Source organism: Saimiri boliviensis, chromosome 13 (genome assembly GCF_048565385.1).
Source record: "Saimiri boliviensis isolate mSaiBol1 chromosome 13, mSaiBol1.pri, whole genome shotgun sequence".
Lineage (NCBI taxonomy): Eukaryota > Metazoa > Chordata > Mammalia > Primates > Cebidae > Saimiri > Saimiri boliviensis.
Window position 1 is genome coordinate 91,408,455 of NC_133461.1, and position 20,073 is coordinate 91,428,527.

At 35.4% G+C, this 20,073-nt stretch overlaps 1 protein-coding gene across 7 annotated transcripts in view; it reads right to left on the reverse strand.

Moving 5' to 3' along the window:
* The window catches only part of MSR1 (macrophage scavenger receptor 1), a 568,786-nt gene that overhangs the window by 205,012 nt on the left and 343,701 nt on the right, over positions 1-20,073 (reverse strand). For 5 of the 7 annotated variants that reach the window (XM_074383955.1, XM_074383953.1, XM_074383954.1 and 2 more), the window contains 2 exons: positions 16,397-16,585; positions 3,224-5,285 (listed from right to left, as the gene is read on the reverse strand). In XM_074383955.1, the coding sequence (XP_074240056.1) occupies positions 5,152-5,285; positions 16,397-16,585 (323 nt within the window). In that variant the 3' untranslated portion in view covers positions 3,224-5,151. Of the gene's footprint in view, positions 1-3,223; positions 5,286-16,396; positions 16,586-20,073 lie in introns of those variants that run through there. The other 2 variants (XM_074383957.1, XM_074383956.1) reach the window with 1 other exon arrangement.

The following is a 20,073-nucleotide window of genomic DNA, read 5'->3' on the forward strand; positions in this document are numbered from 1 at the left end:
TGGTGCTTAATTAACATCCTAAATTTATGACATTTACCTTAAATTGATACCAACTTGACTTCAATAACATTTAAAAACTCTGTTTTGTTCAGTCATGGTGGCTCACTCCTGTAATCTCAGTACTTTGGAAGGCTGAGGTGAGCAGACTGCCTGAGGTTGGGAGTTCAAAACCAGCCTGACCAACATGGAGAAACTCCATCTCTAATAAACATACAAAATTAGCTGGTCATGGTGGCACATGCCTGTAATCCCAGCTATTTGGGAGGATGAGGTAGAATACTCACTTTAACCCAGGAGGTGGAGGTTGTGGTGAGCCGAGATCGTACCATTACACCCCAGCCTGAGCAACAAGAGTGAAATTTCATCTAAAAAGAAAAAAACAACAAAAAACAAAAAAACTCTGCCTCTAAGCACTCCATATTTCCCACATTTTATGTTGTTGTCACAAATTACATGTCATCCAAATGTCTTCTGGCCTTATAGTTTCCAATGATGGGAAATCAGCTATTAATCTTTTGTAAGGTCCATTGTATATCACAAGTTGCTTCTCCCTTGCTACTTTCAAGATTCTCTTTGTCTTTTTCTTTTGTCAGTTTGGCCAATTTGTCTTGGTGTGGGTCTCTTGGTGTGGGAGTTTTTTGAGATTCTCGGACTTGGAGATTCATGCCTACCAGGAAATTTGGGGACTCTTGTTTAGTATTTCTTTAGATATTCTTTCTTCTGTCTCTCTATCTCTGGGGCTCTCATAATGTGTATTTCAACCCACTTCATGGTGTCCCAGATGTCCCTTAAGCTCTTTTTACTTTTCTTCATTATTTTTTTTTCTATCTGCTTCTCAGACTCAATTTAAATTGTCCTGTTTTCAGATGAACTGATTCTCCTGCTTGTTGAACTGCTGTTAAAGCCTTCTAATAATGTTTAATTTTAGTAATTGTACTTTCAGATACAGTTTCTGTTTGGCTCCTTTTTATGTAATTTGTGTCTTTATATTGATATTCTAATATTGCTAATACATTATTTTTCTTATTTCCTTTCATACTTTGTCCATTACTTTTTAAAGCACATTTTAGGCAGTTGTTCTGATGTCTTCTCAAGTAGGTATAGCATCTGTACTTCCTCAGTGACCATTCTTTTAATTTATTTCACTTATTTTTGTTTTGTGACTATCCTGAATGATTTTTACCAAGACTGTGTTCTTTATTGTTGTTGATCACTGAAGTCTCTTTTTTTTTTGCTTTGTGTTAAGCTAGTGTTTTTGAATGCCAATCACTAAAAATAAAAACAAAAGACAAAATACAAAACCCGCAACAAACAAACACAACCAACAACAATCCATCTCTCCCAGTATTTGCAGATTGTTTCTGTGCCTGGGCACTCCTTCAACACTTAGTCAGACTTGCACTAAGCCTAGAGATCAGCCCAAGGTGAAAGCTTAGGTTCTTTTCAGGTATTTTCTAGGCATGTGTTTTGCCCTGGGCATGCATGGCACTTTCTTAATTTGCCTGTACTCATTTTTTTTAAAACACCCTAATTTCCCAAAGAAACTCTCTTCAGCTTTTGGTACCAGGCCTTTGCATCAGTCCTTCAGGTAATTTCTTAGACAAATTAAAACACACATATACAACCGTTTGTGAAGAAGGTCATCTCTGCTTCCTCTGGAATCAGGGACCAAGGGCCCAAACTACAAATGTAGACTGCTCAATACTGCCTCAAGACAAGAAACATTGCTGCATCCAGAAGGAGGCAGGGTGAAGCTGCCTACTCCACCATTTAGTTAATACTGTTTTTTTGTTTTTGTTTGTTTGTTTAAGTAAATGTACTCAAAAATAACATATACCTAAAATAAATTCTTGTTGAGATATTAACATTTTAAACATATAAATTCTACAAAAGGTTTAAACATAAAATAGCTGACAAATTATCAAAAAGGAATGTATATTTCACTATGTTATGTGAGCAGATTGGTGTGGTTAAAGAAAAAAATATTTAAAAATCTATTACCTAACATTCACTAAAGAAAAAATGCAAAGAAAATGCAGAGTTGAATAAAAGATGATATTATAGTTACTTGTGTGATTAAAAGCCAAAGCCATATCTAGTGCCAAACAAATATTCCTAAAATTTCCACATACTGTCTCAATGAATTTTAAAAAGTCAACATAATCACCTCTTAATTGTGCATTCCTAAGGGAACACTGGTAATTGTCTACCTGACAGACATTGACTTTTTCCTCCTTTCTGCCAGTCTTGATTTTATTTAGTTAATATGGGATCTTGAGCTTCACCAGCCTTGAGGTTCTCCAACTCTGGCAGTAAATATGCTTATTATTGTAAGCCAGTGGTGATAAATTTGTCTCTCTTCACTGTGATTGCTTTGGGCATACACATCACTGCCATCCTGATCAAACAAATTACTGAGGCTACAAATATTTCATTTTACTCTTAATAGCAAATATTATTACAGTCAACTCTTAAACAGTATGGGTTTGAACTGTGCACTGTTCTACTTATATATGGACACTCCATCTCTGCAACCCCTGAGACAGCAAATCCAACTCTTCCTCTTTCTCCTCCTCAGCCTACTCAATATGAAAACAACAATGAAGGATGAATAACTTTATGATGATTCACTTTCACTTGATTAATAGCAAATATATTTCTCTTCCTCATGATTTTTTAAAATATTTTCTTTTCTCCAGTTTACTTTATTGTAAAAATGAAGGATATCATGCATATAAAATGTAATTGACTGTATTTTTAGTAATATAAAATGTATTAATTATTTGTTCTTGGTAAGGATTCTGGACACCACTGGGCTATTTGTGGCTAAGTTTTGGGAGACTCTAGAGTTATATGTGGATTCTTCACTATGCAGGGGGTCAATGTTCCCGTCTGTGTTGTTCAAGGGTCAACTGTATATGATTTGTAATAGGTACAGCCTTTAATGTAATACTTTACTTGAGTACAAACAACTATGGTCCATACATTTTGAAAAAGATGGCAAGTTTTGATTTGAAACTATTTATTCAGATAACTTAGGTGGAATATGTTTGGCTCTTAGATATCAAAGGTTATTCTTCATTTCAACACCCCTTTGCTCTTTCTTTTTCTTCTTCTTTTATTTAAATATACATTTTGAGTTTAATGTGATGCTACATGGTTCAACAAGTAGGATACATTCATTCTGGTCAGCTGCTCTCTTTTTTTAAAAAAAAAACAAATCTCAAATTTCTGGTTTTTATTTGTTTGTTTGTTTGTTTTAATGAAGCTAATGCAATTCAACATTCCTAAGTAAATTAAATCCTCTATTTCTATTGGTGCTATTAAGCTCTTTCCTAGACTGGACTGAACTTAGTAGATTCTCTCAAATACAAAAAGGATTTTTAGATTTCTTATTAAAGATATAACACTCAATGTGTAAGTGGGAAATCAGCATACATATACCATAAAGCAATATAATATTAACAACCCATAGGCACTGAGCTCAGGCATCCCAAGCAGGCTGATAATGCAAATGATTCTTTCAAAAACCATTGTATTTACCTTTTGAAGAAAATTCCTAGATAGTGGAATTGAGCACAAAGAATTAACAACTAGCTGAAAGTAGAGCCAGGGTTTGAGACAGAAAGTATAAATTCAGAATTAATTCCCTTAATCACAAAATTATACTGTCAGAGAAAATCAGCAATGTTCAACAAGTAAAAGAATGTTACATGATAAAAGTGCATTTTCAGTAGGCTGTTTACAATAATTCTAATTCCAAAGTGAGGTTTTTGCTTTTTCAAGTTGGAGGGTTGTGAATCTACTGCTTGGTTACTATGTGTGGTGAGACCTTAGAATATGAAAAAGTGCTTAAGCTTATGCTTTCATTTGCTGCTATTAAAGAAAGTAGAGTAATTCCATAATAGTACTATTTTACAATTACATTTTTCTGTGAATTGGTCATAGGAAACTTGAGAATTATGTTCTTTTCAGGGCTGAGGTTGAATTTATTTGGGCTATATTATCAACTGCTGGTCTTTCTGCAGCAGTCACTTTCAGGGTAGAATTAATTACTAGGTTTCAGCACAGCTTTTCACATTCTAGACTGTGGTCCTGAGGATGGGTTGACTAGGTATTAACAAAATGTTGCTAAGCTACTTTTTGGGGGTTGTTAAGCTACTCAGGGTTATTGCCCCTTTAAGGCTAAAGATCTTATCTCTCTCTCTCCCTCTCCCTCTCTCTCTCTCTCTCTCTCTCTCTCTCTCTCTCTCTGGTTGTAAATGTTGACTCACTTCATAGAAGACTCCAAAGAGTTGAAACTTCTCTTCCTTCCACACTCAAGATGTTTGCATTCTGTTTGTTAAAATGGAGTAATTAGATTTAAATTTTAAACACCATGTCCTAGAATTGTAACAAGCTAATTATTCAACTTAATTTAAAATGCCTAACAAACTAAGCTTCCCATTAACAAATAGCATTTTTGATAAACCAATTATATGGACAAATACAATGACAGTCAGTGTTCTCATATATCCTGCTTTCAATTTACTTCATGATTCCATTAAACAGTTATAAGTACATGACAAGAAAAATAAGCTCCCTGGCCCATCCTGGCCAAGACGTATCATTAACATTGATATCTAATACACATATTACTGCACACTGAGAGATCTTAATGGTTGGATAACATTCTTACTTTAAAATAATATGTATGGATTGCAGATTTTTCAGTCTAGGCACAAAAGATATCTTCTCAACCCTTCCATTATTCAGAAAGTAATTAAAATCACATAAATAGATTGCAAAGACAAGAAGAGCAAAAAACTGTAATCTCCTGATGAAGATACTATGAATTGGAGCCAATTATTGGTATGCATTTCTGTAACCCTTGGCCTTTGTAATCTGCAAGCCTTAAACTTGAATGTGTTCAATTCAATATATGTCATTATATTAGAAAATTCCATTAAAATACCCACAGAAGCTAAAATGGTTTAAATATAGACATATAGTAAGTATGAAGGTGTTCAATATGTTTATCCTGTAAATAAAAAAATATTATTTGGGCAATGTTCTTAATATCTTAAATATTCATTAAATGGATTTTATAGAAGCAACGTAATAAAATCATTTTTGAGCAGTGATTTCATAGATGTGAATGAAAATGATGCATTATAAAGTGCAAGTGACTCCAGCATCTTCAGAATGTGTACAGACTCTTGTGCCCCACGCTTGAATTTTACATTCTTCAATAGATGATTCTCTCCCAAAACAAAACACTTCATTCAGCCATATTGGACCAGTACCTGAAATAATGAGGTGTGACTGTATTAGTAAGCATAGCTCAGTGTTCCTGTTTGTGTGGGACAAAGCCACTAATTCCTTCACTAATTAAACACAAAAGTGTTGATTATTTTCTATACGCAAGTTCTGTGCTCTCTAGTAGGAATCAAAAATTAATCCACCTCGGAACTCTTTATACTCTGTTAATATGTAAACAACTAAAATACAAAGTAATAAGAGCTATAACAAAGGTACCTACACAGTTCTATGAAAATACAGATTAAGAATGGTTTTAAGGATTTAACAAATTAGTTTTATTATTAATCTAAAAATAAAGAAGAAAGTTTCAGCCTTAACAATCATGGGTATATGTAATAACCTCATGATCCAAATGTATCTGTATGTCAAAGGGTCTAGGGGCATAGCTGCACATAAGATAAACTAGAAAAAGGAGAACTCGACAGTAGTATCTTCTTCCTTTCCTTATCTTCTCTTGTATTTCAATTTATGTGTGCCTGGCTTATCAAATACATTATCTATTTTTAATTAAACGAACCCTAATCTAATCAGCAAAGGGCCTACAAATCATCCTATAAGAAAACCGTGGATTAAGAATGTTACTAATTGCAAGCATAAGCAAGCAGCAAGAAAATGACAGAACAAAGGTTTTCCTGAGCTAATCATTATGAGTGTTAATAGTAAGTCGGAGAGCCCAATATTTTTTGATACGTTTATAACAATATTGAGCCTCCTTGACTTGAAATTTTAAGGCAGAAGAAGGAAAAGAATAAAGGAATATAATCTCAAAATCAGAAACCTTGCTAGGGACACTTTTGAGTTTCCAAATTAATCTTACTAGGCATGGCATGTTCCCTTTTGTGTATGTGATAGCATGTATGAGTATGTTTGTATGTGTTTGTGTGTTTGTATATCTGTGTTTTCTTTTAAGTATATAATATCTATAAAAACTTTTTGAAAGTCTCAAAGGGCTACTTAAAAATTCAGGCAAATAAAAACAATTGCACGAATAATAAGACTATTCCCATGTTAATACGGGAGGAAGCCAAAGTCCAGAGACATTTATAAAATGTATCTGTTATATTTACTATCATTTATAAATTGTATAAACAAACGGAAGTCAAACTTTTGGTGACAGCCACGGCTCTGTCATAATTTGGAAAGTGCAAGAATGGCTTCAGGAATTCTGAACCCAGGCTACCGTGATACTTTTTCATTATATAAGTCTAGTCAGTGAATTTAGATTTCAGTAGTGCAGAATTTGTACAATCCAGGAAAAGAAAACAGAGTGGGAATTCTCCCAATGTCTACAGCACTGGTAAGGCAATCCCAACAGGGACAGCAAAAGAAAGAAATTATTTAGTTGATTAATGTGCTGACATGTAAGCACATGTTTTAAGAAACTGCAGTAAGGGAATTCATGAATGTTAGAATACCAAGGTTGTGATGATAATAACGAAAATTTAAGTCCGCCCTTTTAAGAATTTATTATGTAGCAGGAAGCACTTACACTTCTGATGTATTCCATGAAATCCTCAAATAACTTTCAAAAATTCAATGCCATTTTTATGTCATTTTACTGGTTAGGTAACTGAAAATCAGAGAGAATAAGGATCTGTGCTCAAGGTCACACAGCATTCCCACTCTGTGTGTACCCTGAGCCAGTGCCTTTAATCAATGACTTACTGCAACCTCTTTCATTATTAGACTTATTTATTTAGCACATCTGCTTTGAGTGCCTACATGAGTGAACAAGACCAAACCCCATGTTCTCGTGGACTGACTTTCTAGGGAGTGCTTATGTTCTAGGTAGATGAAGCAACTGAGGTCACATAGGCAATCATGGCAGGCAAATACCTGCATCTAGAGCCTCTGATTCTTCTTTTAGCTATTTTTCTTCTGAGGACACAAGGATGTGATAAATGCATTGTCCATTTTGGTATCTCTCTCTTTTGGTATGTGGAAAAGATTCAGACATAGTGAATATTTTTTAAGTGCTTGTATGTAAGGTAATATGTCAGGTCTTTTAACATACATTTCTAAATTTTATTTTAATAATAACTTTGCTACACAATGGCAATTATCTCCATTTCATAGATACATAAATTGAAATTCAGAAAGGGTGTATGACCTTCTCAAAACTACAAAGAATAGATCCAAGCAACAAAACATAATGAAACTTAAAGCTTAGTGATATTCATTAAATAGGGAATCCTTTACCCATTGCTTGTTTTTGTCAGGTTTGTCAAAGACCATGTGTGGCATTACTTATGAGGACTGTGTTCTATTCCATTGGTCTATATCTCTGTTTTCTTACCAGTGCCATGCTGTTTTGATTACTGTAGCCTTGTAGTATAGTTTGAAGTCAATCAGCATGATGCCTCCTGCTTTCCCCCCCACCCCTTAGGATTGTCTTGGCTATGCAAGCTCTTTTTTGGTTCCACGTGAAATTTAAGGTTTTCTTTTTCTTTTTTTTCCCCCCAATTCTGTTTAGAAAGCCATTGGTAGCTTGATGGGGATAGCATTGAATCTATAAAACACTTTGAGCAATTTGGCCACTTTCATATTAATTCTTCCTAACTATGAGCATGAAGTTTTTCCATCTGTTTGTGTCCTCTCTTATTTCCTTGAGCAGTGATTTGTAGTTCTTCTTGAAGAGGTCTTTCACATCTCTTGTTAGTTGTATTCCTAGGCATTTTATTCCCTTTGTAGCAACTGTGAATGGGAGTTCATTCATGATGTGGTGAAAACTGGCTAGCCATCTGCAGAAAGCTGAAACTGGATCCCTTCCTTACACCTTATACAAAAATTAACACCAGATGGATTAAAGGTTTAAACATAAGACTTAACACCATAAAAAACCTAGAAGAAAACCTAGGCAATACCATTCAGGGCATAGGCATGGGCAAGGACTTCATGACTACAATACTAAAAGCAATGATGTCAAAAGCCAAAATTGACAAAAAGGATCTAATTAAACTAAAAAGCTTCTGCACAGCAAAAGAAACTACCATCAGAATGAACAGGCAACCAATAGAATGAGAAAAAATTTTTGCAATCTGCCCACTTGACAAAATGCTAATATCGAGAATCTACGATGAACCTAAACAAATTTACAAGAAAAAAACAAACAATCCCATCAAAAAATGGTCAAAAGATATGAACAGACACTTCTCAAAAGAAGACATGTATGCAGCCAACCAACATATGAAAAAAAGCTCATCATTACTGGTCATTAGAGAAATGCAAATCAAAACCACTTTGAGATACCATCTCATGCCAGTTAGAATGGCGAACATTAAAAAATCAGGAGACAACAGATTCTGGAGAGGATGTGGAGAAATAGAAATGCTTTTACAGTGTTGGAGGGAGTGTAAATTACTTCAACCATTGTGAAAGTCAGTGTGGCAATTCCTCAAGGATCTAGAATTAGAAATACCATTTGACCCAGCAATCCCATTACTGGGTATATACCCAGAGGATTGTAAATCATTCTGTTACAAAGACACATGCACACATATGTTTATCGTGGCACTGTTCACAATAGCAAAGACTTGGAACCAACCCAAATACCCATCAATGATAGACTGAATAAAGAAAATGTGGCACATGTACACCACAGAATACTACGCAGCCATAAAAAAGAATGAGTTCATGGCCTTTGCAGGAACATGGATAAAGCTGGAAACCATCATTCTCAGCAAACTGACACAAGAACAGAAAACCAAAAAAGTGGGTGTTGAACAATGAGAACACATGGATACAGGAAGGGGAACATCACACACTGGGGCCTGTCAGTGAGTGGGGAATTCAGGGAGGGATAGCAGTGGGTAGTGGATAGGGAAGGATAGCATTAGGAGAAATACCTAATGTAGATGATGGGGTGCTGGATGCAGCAAACCACCATGGCACACGTATACCTATGTAACAAACCTGCATCTTCTGCACAGGTACCCCAGAATTTAAGTATAATAAGAATAATGAAAAGCTTAGTCATATTCACTGGCTACACAGATGTCTAGATAGAATTATATAAATAATTTCTTAAGATATATTGTTTTATTTTTACATTAATATATTCAAGACTATTGAGCCAAGGGAGAGATTCATTTAATACATATTTTCTATCTCAATCCAAATTGTTTTCTGCATTAAAAAATTACTGTAAAGACAGCATAAAATTCATAAAATTGTATCCTCATGTAAACCTATGAGATAAAACAACAAATTTGTTTTTATCTCTTTAGAAAATAAATGTTACTCAAGGATTTTCATTATAATTTTGGGGCTGTAACTGTAATAATTTTCTTGTGTGCCTGTGAACTATTTTTTGTTCAATGCAAAGATACACAAAACTGATGTATGTTTCTTAGATATGTTAGTCTCTAATTCTCTTCCTCTCTCTTCTTCTCTCATTTTTCCACCTATATACCTAGCCATATATGATTTCCTTTATAATTTGAGGGTTGTTGGGATTTATTTCAATTTTCTTTTCCTTGAGACAGAGTCTTGCTCTGTCACTCAGGCTGGAGTACAATACTGTGATTTTGGCTCAATGCAACATCTGCCTCCCAGTTTCAAGCAAACCTCCCACCTCAGCCTCCTAAGTATCTGGGATTACATGTGTGCACATGTAAAGCTAGTTTTTATATTTTTTATAGAGATAGGGTTTTGCCAGGTTGGCAAGGCTGGTCTCAAAACTCCTGACCTCAAGGGATCTTCCCACTTTTGCCTCCCAAAGTGCTCAGATTACAGGCATGAGCCACTATGCCCGGCCTGATTTTGTCTTTCTAACAGCAGGCAACAATAAAGTCATGGCTTCCTCAGTTTTACGATCTTGGTTTATGATGCTTCAGAACATACCTCACAGATGATACTATTTCCTATTAACCTCTTTATAAAAAATAAAAAATACTGATATTTCTTCAGGGGATTTGCGTATCTTCAATCTTACCAGCATTTCCATGAAAAAAAAAAAGGTAATTAGTTTTCATATGCCACCCAGATATATTGTAAAATGATGAGATGTGAGATCAGCTGCTGAATAGATAAATGGGAAAGCAAACATCATGAATGGCTAAAAGTGTCTGAACATGTATTTTCATTGTATCTAGTCACGGCTAAGTGACATACATTTGTATCACTTTTAAGCCTGGTTGGGAAGTGTTTTGTGAACAGTGTCTCCTTTGAGAAAAACATTGTGAATTAAAATTGAAAACTCCATGGGAATCAAAATAGGGAAGAATGCGTCAATATAGCCTATAGTTTGGATTCTAGTTTTGTGATTATAGAAAAACCACTTCTTTTTCCTCAGTTTTATGATATGCAGAATAAAGGGGTAAGGCTAACACAGCTTGAAGGGTTTGTCTACTTTTAACATTTCATGATTCTAAGATTCTGAAGAAGCAAGCTCTTTAGAAATCTGGTTCTAACTGTAAAGGATGTGGAGGGATATTCCATCTGGTGGAAAAAGCATAGTATGAGAACCAGGTCAAGGCATGCATCCTACCCCCAACCCCTGCCACAGACCACCACTATAGTGACTACATAAATTTGTAAAAGTTTGGTGGCCTCTGCTAGCCCTACCTATTTTCTCTATGAAGAAAATGTTATTTTTTCTATGATTACCCAGTTCTATGGGCCAGCCCTACATTACTTTCCACAATATTTAACATTCAAACATTTCCATTTAAAAACTTTCAATGTGCAAGAAGCAATATATAAGAATTTGAGTTGTTAACCTTTGATATATTTTATTTATCTTTGACATTATTTTTACTTCCATTCACTAAAGGATAGTTCAGAGGTATAGAGTTGCATTTTTTGATTGCCTTCTGTTTACCCTTACAGTTTTTTTTTTAATTACATGGAAAATTGATTCTGGTATGTAAAAGTGGTAATAAAAAAGCCAAGAAAAGTCAGCTAAGAATGACCTTTAAATGGCATTTATGTTTGGATATTACTTTTGTTCCTGTTTTCAGGTTTGGAGTTTCAGCACTCTAAACTAAGGAGAAGATGCAATAGTTGCTCCAGGTCTCACTTCCCTCACCAGCATCCATACAGGCTCAGATATGCCTGGACCAAATTCTCAGAGGTACCACTGCTGTCTGGTAAAGCTCATCCAAGTTTCCTGCAGGGAAACCACAGGCACGAGAGCTTGGAAAGCCTGGATACGGGGCAAAAAGTGACTGACTCTCCTTTCCCTGCCCTATGCACTGATGAGAAGTAGATGCCCCTCAGAGCTTCCTTAATTAAACTTGTTTTGACAACTCAGAAAAAAAGGTGCATCCAAATGAGAGAACCTATCTCAAGGAGCATGCTTGGAACTTTATTCCTATGTGTCATTTTACTTGTAGTTGCAAAACGAATTGTTCTTAAAACTAACAAGAATTCTATCTGCTAATCCAGGTTTGCTTTTTAAAATCAGAAAAAAAATATGGGGAGACTGTCTAAAAATTATATTCTTTCTGTAATAGAGGATTAAATAAAGATGCATTTAAATTCTTTTCCTTTTTGCTTTAACTTTGGTAATAATGTACAATATGGTATGAACCTGATTCTTCTCACTTTCCTAAGAAAATGACAAATAATTAAAACATTAAGCACATTTCTCTTTCACTTCTATACTCATCCACTTGTATTTCTAAGTTTCCCTTCTTGTCTCTGCTCTGCATTCAGAATTGCCTTTTCTTTTTCTACTGAGTGAAACTGCACATTTAAGGTAGAGAAGTGAAAAAACCAGGAATGTTTTAAACAGATTTACGGAAAAAGCTCATTTGCCATGTCTAACCCTCCATCAGTTAATCATGTAAGCCTGTTTCTTAAAATACAATGTCTAGTGAAGCAGATCATAAAACGTTTCCAATTTTTTTCTTCAGAACAAATAATGGCAGTTCTATTTTATTTTTCTCCTAGCTCGTTTTACTCTATTGTTTTAAAATCCTCTTCATTATTCTTCAGTTGTTTGGTACTGAACTCTAGGCAGGAAGTGGAAACAAGAGCCAAGTCAAACCAGGTGTAGTGGCTCACACCTGTAATTCCAGTACTTTGGGAGGCTGATTCAGGAGGATTGCTGGAGTTTTAGATGAGCCTGCACAACAAAACAAGGCTGTCTCTATAAGAAATTAAAATTTTAAAAAATTAGCCAGGTATGTGGTATATGCTTGTGGTCCCAGCAACTCTGGAGGCTAAAGCGAGAGGACCATTTGAGCATAGGTGTTTGAGGCTGTATTGTAACACTGCGCTACAGCCTGTCCTTTTATAGATGGAGTAAGACCCTGTCTATAAAAACAAACAAACGAACAAACAAAATCTAAGTCAGTCATGAGTAAGGAGATTACCTTGGAATATACAATGTAACAGTGATCTGACTCTTTCAAACAGAATAGCAAGCAAATGTGTGATTGTACAGTTTGTATTGCTGCTAGCAGTGATCTCCTTCAGTACCCAGCAACACTGTGAGTCGGGTTTTGTAGTGGATCCTTTCCATAAGCTAATTAACTTAAGCTTCAAAACAAATCTGCCACGTTGGTATTATTTTCATTTTATTGGAAAGGCAACTGAAACTATGAACCACAATAACTACAGTTACTTTAAAGTTGCATTTTTTTAAGTTAGAAAACTCCTTATCTTTCTAATTTGCTTTACCAGGTGCTGAAAAATGTAAAAAGAAACCAAAATCCTGACATACTTTGTTGTTTGATTATAATAAAACTCTGGGACAATGTACAGTATCACCAACTACCATAAACAAACAGCCTCCTGAAAATTGAGACAAGTTATGTCAAGAAAACTTGAGAGACTTATTTCCACATAGCCAAGTAAATAATTTCACATGAGACTAAACTCTGTCATTTTATTTCTTATTTAAATTAAAAAAAAAAAGTTTTCTTCTTAGTATCTCAGCATCCTTATTGTCATCCTTTCTTAAGAGTTTTTTAGACCAGAAATCCCTAGCTTATGGAGATATAAGCAGGAATGAATAAAAGCTTTGAGGAAAATAATATTTTACTCATGAGACTAGGCCTTAAAGTTAAGGCAATTTTAAGATAATAGTCTCCAACTACATGTTTCTCACCTGTTTGTAACTCCAGTGGAAAAATACCTTTAAAGTGCATGGCAAAGCTTCATGCTCAGAGAAGAAAAAAGCTAGAGATGAAGTCTTGTTCACTTTCATACCACAGGCTGTATTTTACCAGCACTTATGAGTTTTCCTTGAATTAAAGTACATGTACGACTACTGTTGCTCTCAATTTGATTTTCTCTTTGTGATAGATGACAAAGGCTCACCTCGACCACCGTACTACTTGGCTAGTTTTTCAAAGCAGGGGTCCCCAGTCCACAGACCATGGGCCAGTAGTGGTCCATGACCTGTTAGAAACAGGGCTGCAGGGCAGGAAGTGAGTAGCAAGCAAGCGAGAAAGCTTCATCTGTATTTACAGCCGCTCCCTACCACTCACATTACAGCCTGAGTTCCGCCTCCTGTCAGATCAGCGGCAGCAGGAGATTCTCATAGGCACACAAACCGTATTGTGAGCTGCACATGGAAGGAATCTAGGTTGCACTCTCCTTATGAGAATCTAATGTCTGACGATCTGATGCGGAGCTGTGGCCGGGATACTAGAGCTGGGGAGTGGCTACAAATAAAGATTAATATTAGCAGAGCGGTTTGACGGCACAGAGGCAATAATAAACCAGTTGCTTGCAGACTGATATCAAAACTCTATCAGTGAGTGACAAGTGATAAGCTACATCTGGTGGCAGGCTTTATAGTAGCAAGTGAGTTGATGTACTTCAATTACACAGCTGCATGTGGTGGCCTTAAGAGTATGTTTAAGACAACTTCAAATACCCATGCGTTCTGGATTAAAGTCAAGGATGAATATCCTGAAATTGCCACAAAAGCACTGAAAAGCCTGCTCCCATTTCCTAAATCCTATCTTTGTAAAGCGGGGTTTTCTGCAGTGACAGCAACTAAAGGAAGTTATGGAGTAGACTGGACATAAACAACACACTTTGGGTATCACTGTCTCCCATTAACCCCAGATGGGACCGTCTAGTCACAGGAAAGCAAGCTCAGAGCTCCCACTGATTCTATATAGTGAGTGGTATAATCTACATCATATTGAGTTGTATAATTATTTCATTATATATTATAGTGCAATAAAAATAGAAATAATGTGCCCAGTAAATGTAACGTGCTTGAATCATCCCCAAACCTTCCCCCACCCCCTGGTTCGTGGAAAAATTATCTTCCACGAAACTGGTCCCTGGTGCCAAAAAGGTTGGGGACCACCGTCTTAAAGAAACAATGCTGAATGCAGAGTTATCAAATCTCTGCATAATGTAAGCATCAAAATAATTCACCCAGACTAGAGGTATTTTAGGATATTTTTCTTTTTTTGTATTGAGCTTGTCTGTGTTGATTATATTACCTAAATATTTGACATATTTTATATTTCATTTTGTCAACAGAGGTACATCTTGAGAATCCAAAGCATTCACATGCTTTTATTTTTAAAGCTGAAGAATCTTTCGTCATTTACCAGGTAAGATCATGGATAAGAATCCTATGTCCTCTGTTAAAACTGCGGCTGTCCCTTCATAGATGGTAATCATTAGTTGAAATATTTTATACAATTATGTATTTAAAATAAATGGTCTTTCATTCTGTGGATGTTAGTTATCATAGAAATGGATTCTGCCCCACAAAACAATGTGGAAACGTGGGGTGGGTGTGGTGGCTCATGGCCATAATCCTAGCACTTTGGGAAGCCAAGGCATGTAGATCGCTTGAGTCGAGGAGTTTGAGATCAGCCTGGGCTGCATGGTTGAACCCTGTCTCTACCAAAAATACAAAGAGTAGCTCAGCGTGGTGGTGCATACCCATAGTCACAGCTTCTCAGGAGGCTGAGGTGAAAGAAATTCAATTCCATACTTTTCAACTTTGATAAAGTTCTAAATATGGGACAGGAATGGAAAATTTGGAAACTCCAAAAAGCTATTTGAAGCTATTTATTTCCTTTGTTTCTTCTATGTAAACCTTTAAGGTTCAAGTTAAAAACTATGGCCAGGGGCTGAACGTGGATGTGGAAGTTCTGCACATTACCACTATTTTCTGACATCTCCTCTCTTCGGGAAATCAAATTATCCTTCTGGCCTCTGAAGACTTTAGAACCTGATACCTCTGCTTAAACCCACCTCTTAAACCTAATATGATAATTCTTCTTCTTCTTCTTCTTCTTTTTTTTTTTTTTTTTTTTGAGATGGAGTCTCGCTCTGTCAGCCAGGCTGGAGTGTAATAGCGTGATCTTGGCTCACTGCAACCTCTGCCCCCCAGGTTCAAGCAATCTCCTGCCGCACCCTCCCAAGTAGCTGAGATTACATGCATGTACAACCATGCCTGGCTAATTTTTGTATTTTTAGTAGAGATGGGGTTTTGCCATGTTGGCCAGGTTGGTCTCGAACTCCTGACCTCAAGTGATCCACACACCTTGGTCTCCCAAAGTGCTATGATTACACAATGAGCCACCATGGATGGCATAATATGACAATTATTTTAGGTAAAATAGTAAAGGATGTAATTGCGACCTATTATTCATACTATTCAGGTATTTAGCACAGTGCCTGGCATATAGTCATTACTCAAATTACAGCATAATAGCACTTGGTAATATCTTCTAGGCATTTGAGAAGTTCATCTTACATTTTTCTAGTTTTCTATAAAAATTCCTTTTTCCAGAGACACAGCTTGCTCTGTCACCTACGCCAGAGTGCAGCAGTGTGACAATAGCTCATGTAAGCTGGAACTCCTTAACCCAAGAACCCTCCCACCTCAGCCTCTATAGTAGCTAGGACTGCAGGTACATGCTATCATGCTTGGCTATTTTTTTAATTTTAATTTTTGGTACAGGCAGGGTCTTACTATGTTGTCCATGCTGGTCGTGAACACCTTTATTCGGGTGATCTTCCTGCTTCAGCCTCCTAAAGTGCTGGGACTACAGGCATGAGCCACTCTACCCAGCCTGGACTAAGTTCCTGTCCCTACTTTGTTCTGTGTCATTAGAAAATGCCTATATTTCATTTTTAAACAAGTAAGATTTTTTTTTTAACTTACCTTGTCCAAAATGAGCTGCCTTGTACACAGCTTGAACACCCGGGTATCCTAAACTCCTACAGACGACCTGTCCAACTCGCACTTCCCAGCGATCGTCACAAATTGTACCCCACTGACCACTGTGGAGTATCTCCACTCTCCCTTCGTGAGGGCCGCTCCCACCAACCAGTCGAACTTTCTTAAATGGAGCTGTAAAAAAAGACAAGCAAGTATTAATTACGTACATACTGTTTTATAACACTTTTTTTTTTTTTAACACACACAAAAAAACATTTTAACACATTTTTCCAGTAAGTTCAACTCCTGGAATAAATATTAAACTTTCTAGCACCACCTATTGGTAAAGAGTTTAACTGCAAATACTGCAATTTTAAAAGCTGAAGTGCAAAATCCAATCTCTTACATGTGATTTATACATACGAGGACACTTCAAAGATTTTGTTTCAACGACTTTCAATTTTAACAGATACAAGTTTACTAATGCCATATAGATTTTTCACACTATTAAAAATTTATTACTAAATGGTTCATTATTTTCCTGATACACAAATATATGAACTTATGAACATATAATGCAGAGACTTTCAATAGGAAGTCAAGGAGCAGATATTTTAGAATATCATAAACACAAAAATAGGTGACCAAACTTCATATCTTTTACCAAGGGAAACAAGGTAACTGTAGTAACAACATTCATTTAGAAATTGCAAAGAATTCCCTTGTTGTGGGGTTCCTGGATTTTGTACCAAAGTTTTCTGTGTTTTTTTTTAGAAAAAAATATTAATGAGATTTAAAAAATCAGACAATTTTGTGTATTTTGAGAAATGACTAAAATATTAAACTACAAAGAAACTTTGTTTATAACTATTCAATTAATTTTATTCCGTAATGTCTAATCAAAATGACCATATGTACAATAAACTTGTAAAATCTTCATCATACTACAGAAAGATTTACATAAATACAAAATGGTTCTTTTCTATTTTTGAAAACATACACACACACACACACACACACACACACACACACACACACTTTGACCTAAGGACAGATTAAATAAAATAGTACAACAAATATAAGAGTGGTTCACTTGGATTATCAAAATTCTTTAAGCAGCCTGTATTATTCTGCTAATTATTTATGTAGAAAATTATTTGGCTAAAGAACATGAAAGGCAGAGATGAAAAATATTTTTTAAAATTTAGTTAATAACAAATACAAATAATATTTTCTATTCATAAAAATGAATGAATAAATGCAATTCTATTTAAACATATCTTTTCAAATATCAGTTTAAGAAATGCATTATAAAAAAAGCAAGATGTAATTGTCACAACAAAAATATCTCTCTAATGTAAAAACAGAGATTTACAGTGTGGCTTTTTGAAGCTCCATTAATTGAAGAAATATTCAGTAACTTTTTTTTCTCAAATTCAGATTCAGTTTATTAGAATAGTAATCTAATAATATTTAAGGTTGTTAGATTATGTTTCTAACAAATGGTTTTAACTTATGCTAATCACTGTTTTAACAACAATTTAATAACATTTAAAGTTATTAGATTACTGACAATTTCCTGTAATGAAACTGAGTAACCTGAGCCATGCAGAAAGATAAAAGGTGGCATGTTAATATATATAATTACAATTATTCTGTTCATTCTTCCAAAATATAATTCAGTGCTAAATACTGAATTGGTGTAATCACATCTGAGTGCATAAGCCCTTCTTCACTTAATAAGCGTAAATTAAAAACATTTTAAAAAATAAAAATAATTTGTTATTACAGTATTTCAACTTTCAATTACTAGTAAAATTCCTGAGTGGCCCAATAATTTCCTGTAATTGCCTAAAGAAAATGAGAGAGAAAAATCTAAGAATGGATTGTGTAAAGTCTTTACACATTGGAGTTGTATTTTATTATCTAGTGTGATGTTCAAATGTTTATTTTTATATAAGTCAACTATGTCCAAAAATAAATTTATCATGCATGCTATGAAAAAATAGACATATTCAAATATTTGATTATATAAGCCTACTTGACCTATTGGCCAAACAAGTGTATGTAAACATTCTCACTGCCTGTTGTTTACCTCTTACTCCTTCCAAAATGTCATTAATGAGCCTTGCTTGTCCTGGAGCAGTGGTTCTCAAACAATAATACACAGTAGAATGACAGATTAACCTCATGCTGAGTTTTTCATTCAGTACATCTTGAGTAGGGCTCAATAATTTGCACTTTTAACAAGCTTCCAATAGCTAATGCTGTTGGTCCAGGGACCACACTTTGAGAACCACTAACCTAGATGGCTGTAGCATATATTTACAAGAGGAGACATATTATATCAGAAACAGATGGTACTGCTGATGCGATCCTTTGATCTCATTTATTGCAAAAAGAATGTATGACTGTAAATTTCTAGAAAATTCCCTATGCTCAAGGGATCTTGAGGGGGAGTGGATATTTCTACTCAAATTCTTTAGAGCCAAATATGATTGGGTATGCTAACCCTTATCTGTCACCAGAAATATTTTTCAGTTACAAATCAACTATTAACAGGTGACCACATATTACTGATCCTTGACCATCTCTGTAGTAATACAAAGGAATGGTCTCTAAATAGGTCAGTAGACTCATTTGAGAGTTGGCTTCACCCACCATTCAACTGCTCTGTTTGGTGGTGTGGAAAGGTTCATTTTGTCATCAACCTCGATCATAGCCTTTTCGTTTTCCTTTTCTTTGAGACAGAGTACCGATCTGTTGCCCAGGCTGGAGTGCAATGGTGCCATCTAGGCTCACTGCAACCTCACCTCTTAGGTTCAAGTGATTCTCTTGCTTCAGTCTCCCGAGTAGCTAGGATTACAGGCACCTGCCACCATGGCTAGCTAGTTTTTGTATTTTTAGTAGAGACAGGGTTTCACCAGGTTATCCAGGCTGGTCTCGAACTTCTGGCCTCAGGTAATCCACCCACCTCGGCCTCCAAAAATGCTAGGATTACAGGTGTGAGCCACCATGCCCGGCCCATCATAGCATTTTCTCTGTAAGTGAAGGATCAGATCTTCTCTGAAACTACCTAACACATTGTCATAGAGATGTAAATAATGTTTATGGTTTCCTTGGTGTCAAACTAATATATTTAGTCCGACAGGTTTTTTTTTTTTCATTTGGAAATTTTTATCTTATATATAAAGATTTCAGAAGACAGTTATACACACACACACACACACACACACACACACACACATATATATATATATATATATTCCTGGATAACCGTTACCTCTTAACTTTGTGTAGACATTTTCTAGATTCAAATTAAATAAACACACATAAGCACTGACTATATGCATAAACAATGATTCCCTGTATTATTAATTAAACAGAAACAGAAACTACAGTAACTTAAACCAAAATGGAAATAATAATGCATTTTAAGGATCATGGGATATTTCATAGAATCAAAGGATAAGATTATAGTTAGGTATCTGGAATAGCTGACTAAGTCCTGAATCCACCTAGGAGTCTTCAACTTCTGTCCAAGCTTCTTTTTGTAGGTTGCTTTATTATCCTTTTTTTATTGCAAGCTAGATATCATTGCTCTCCAGTTCACTTGATAGAACATGTCTGCTAACAGCTCCTATGCTTATATTTTAGAGTTCTCAATGACAGTTACTGTC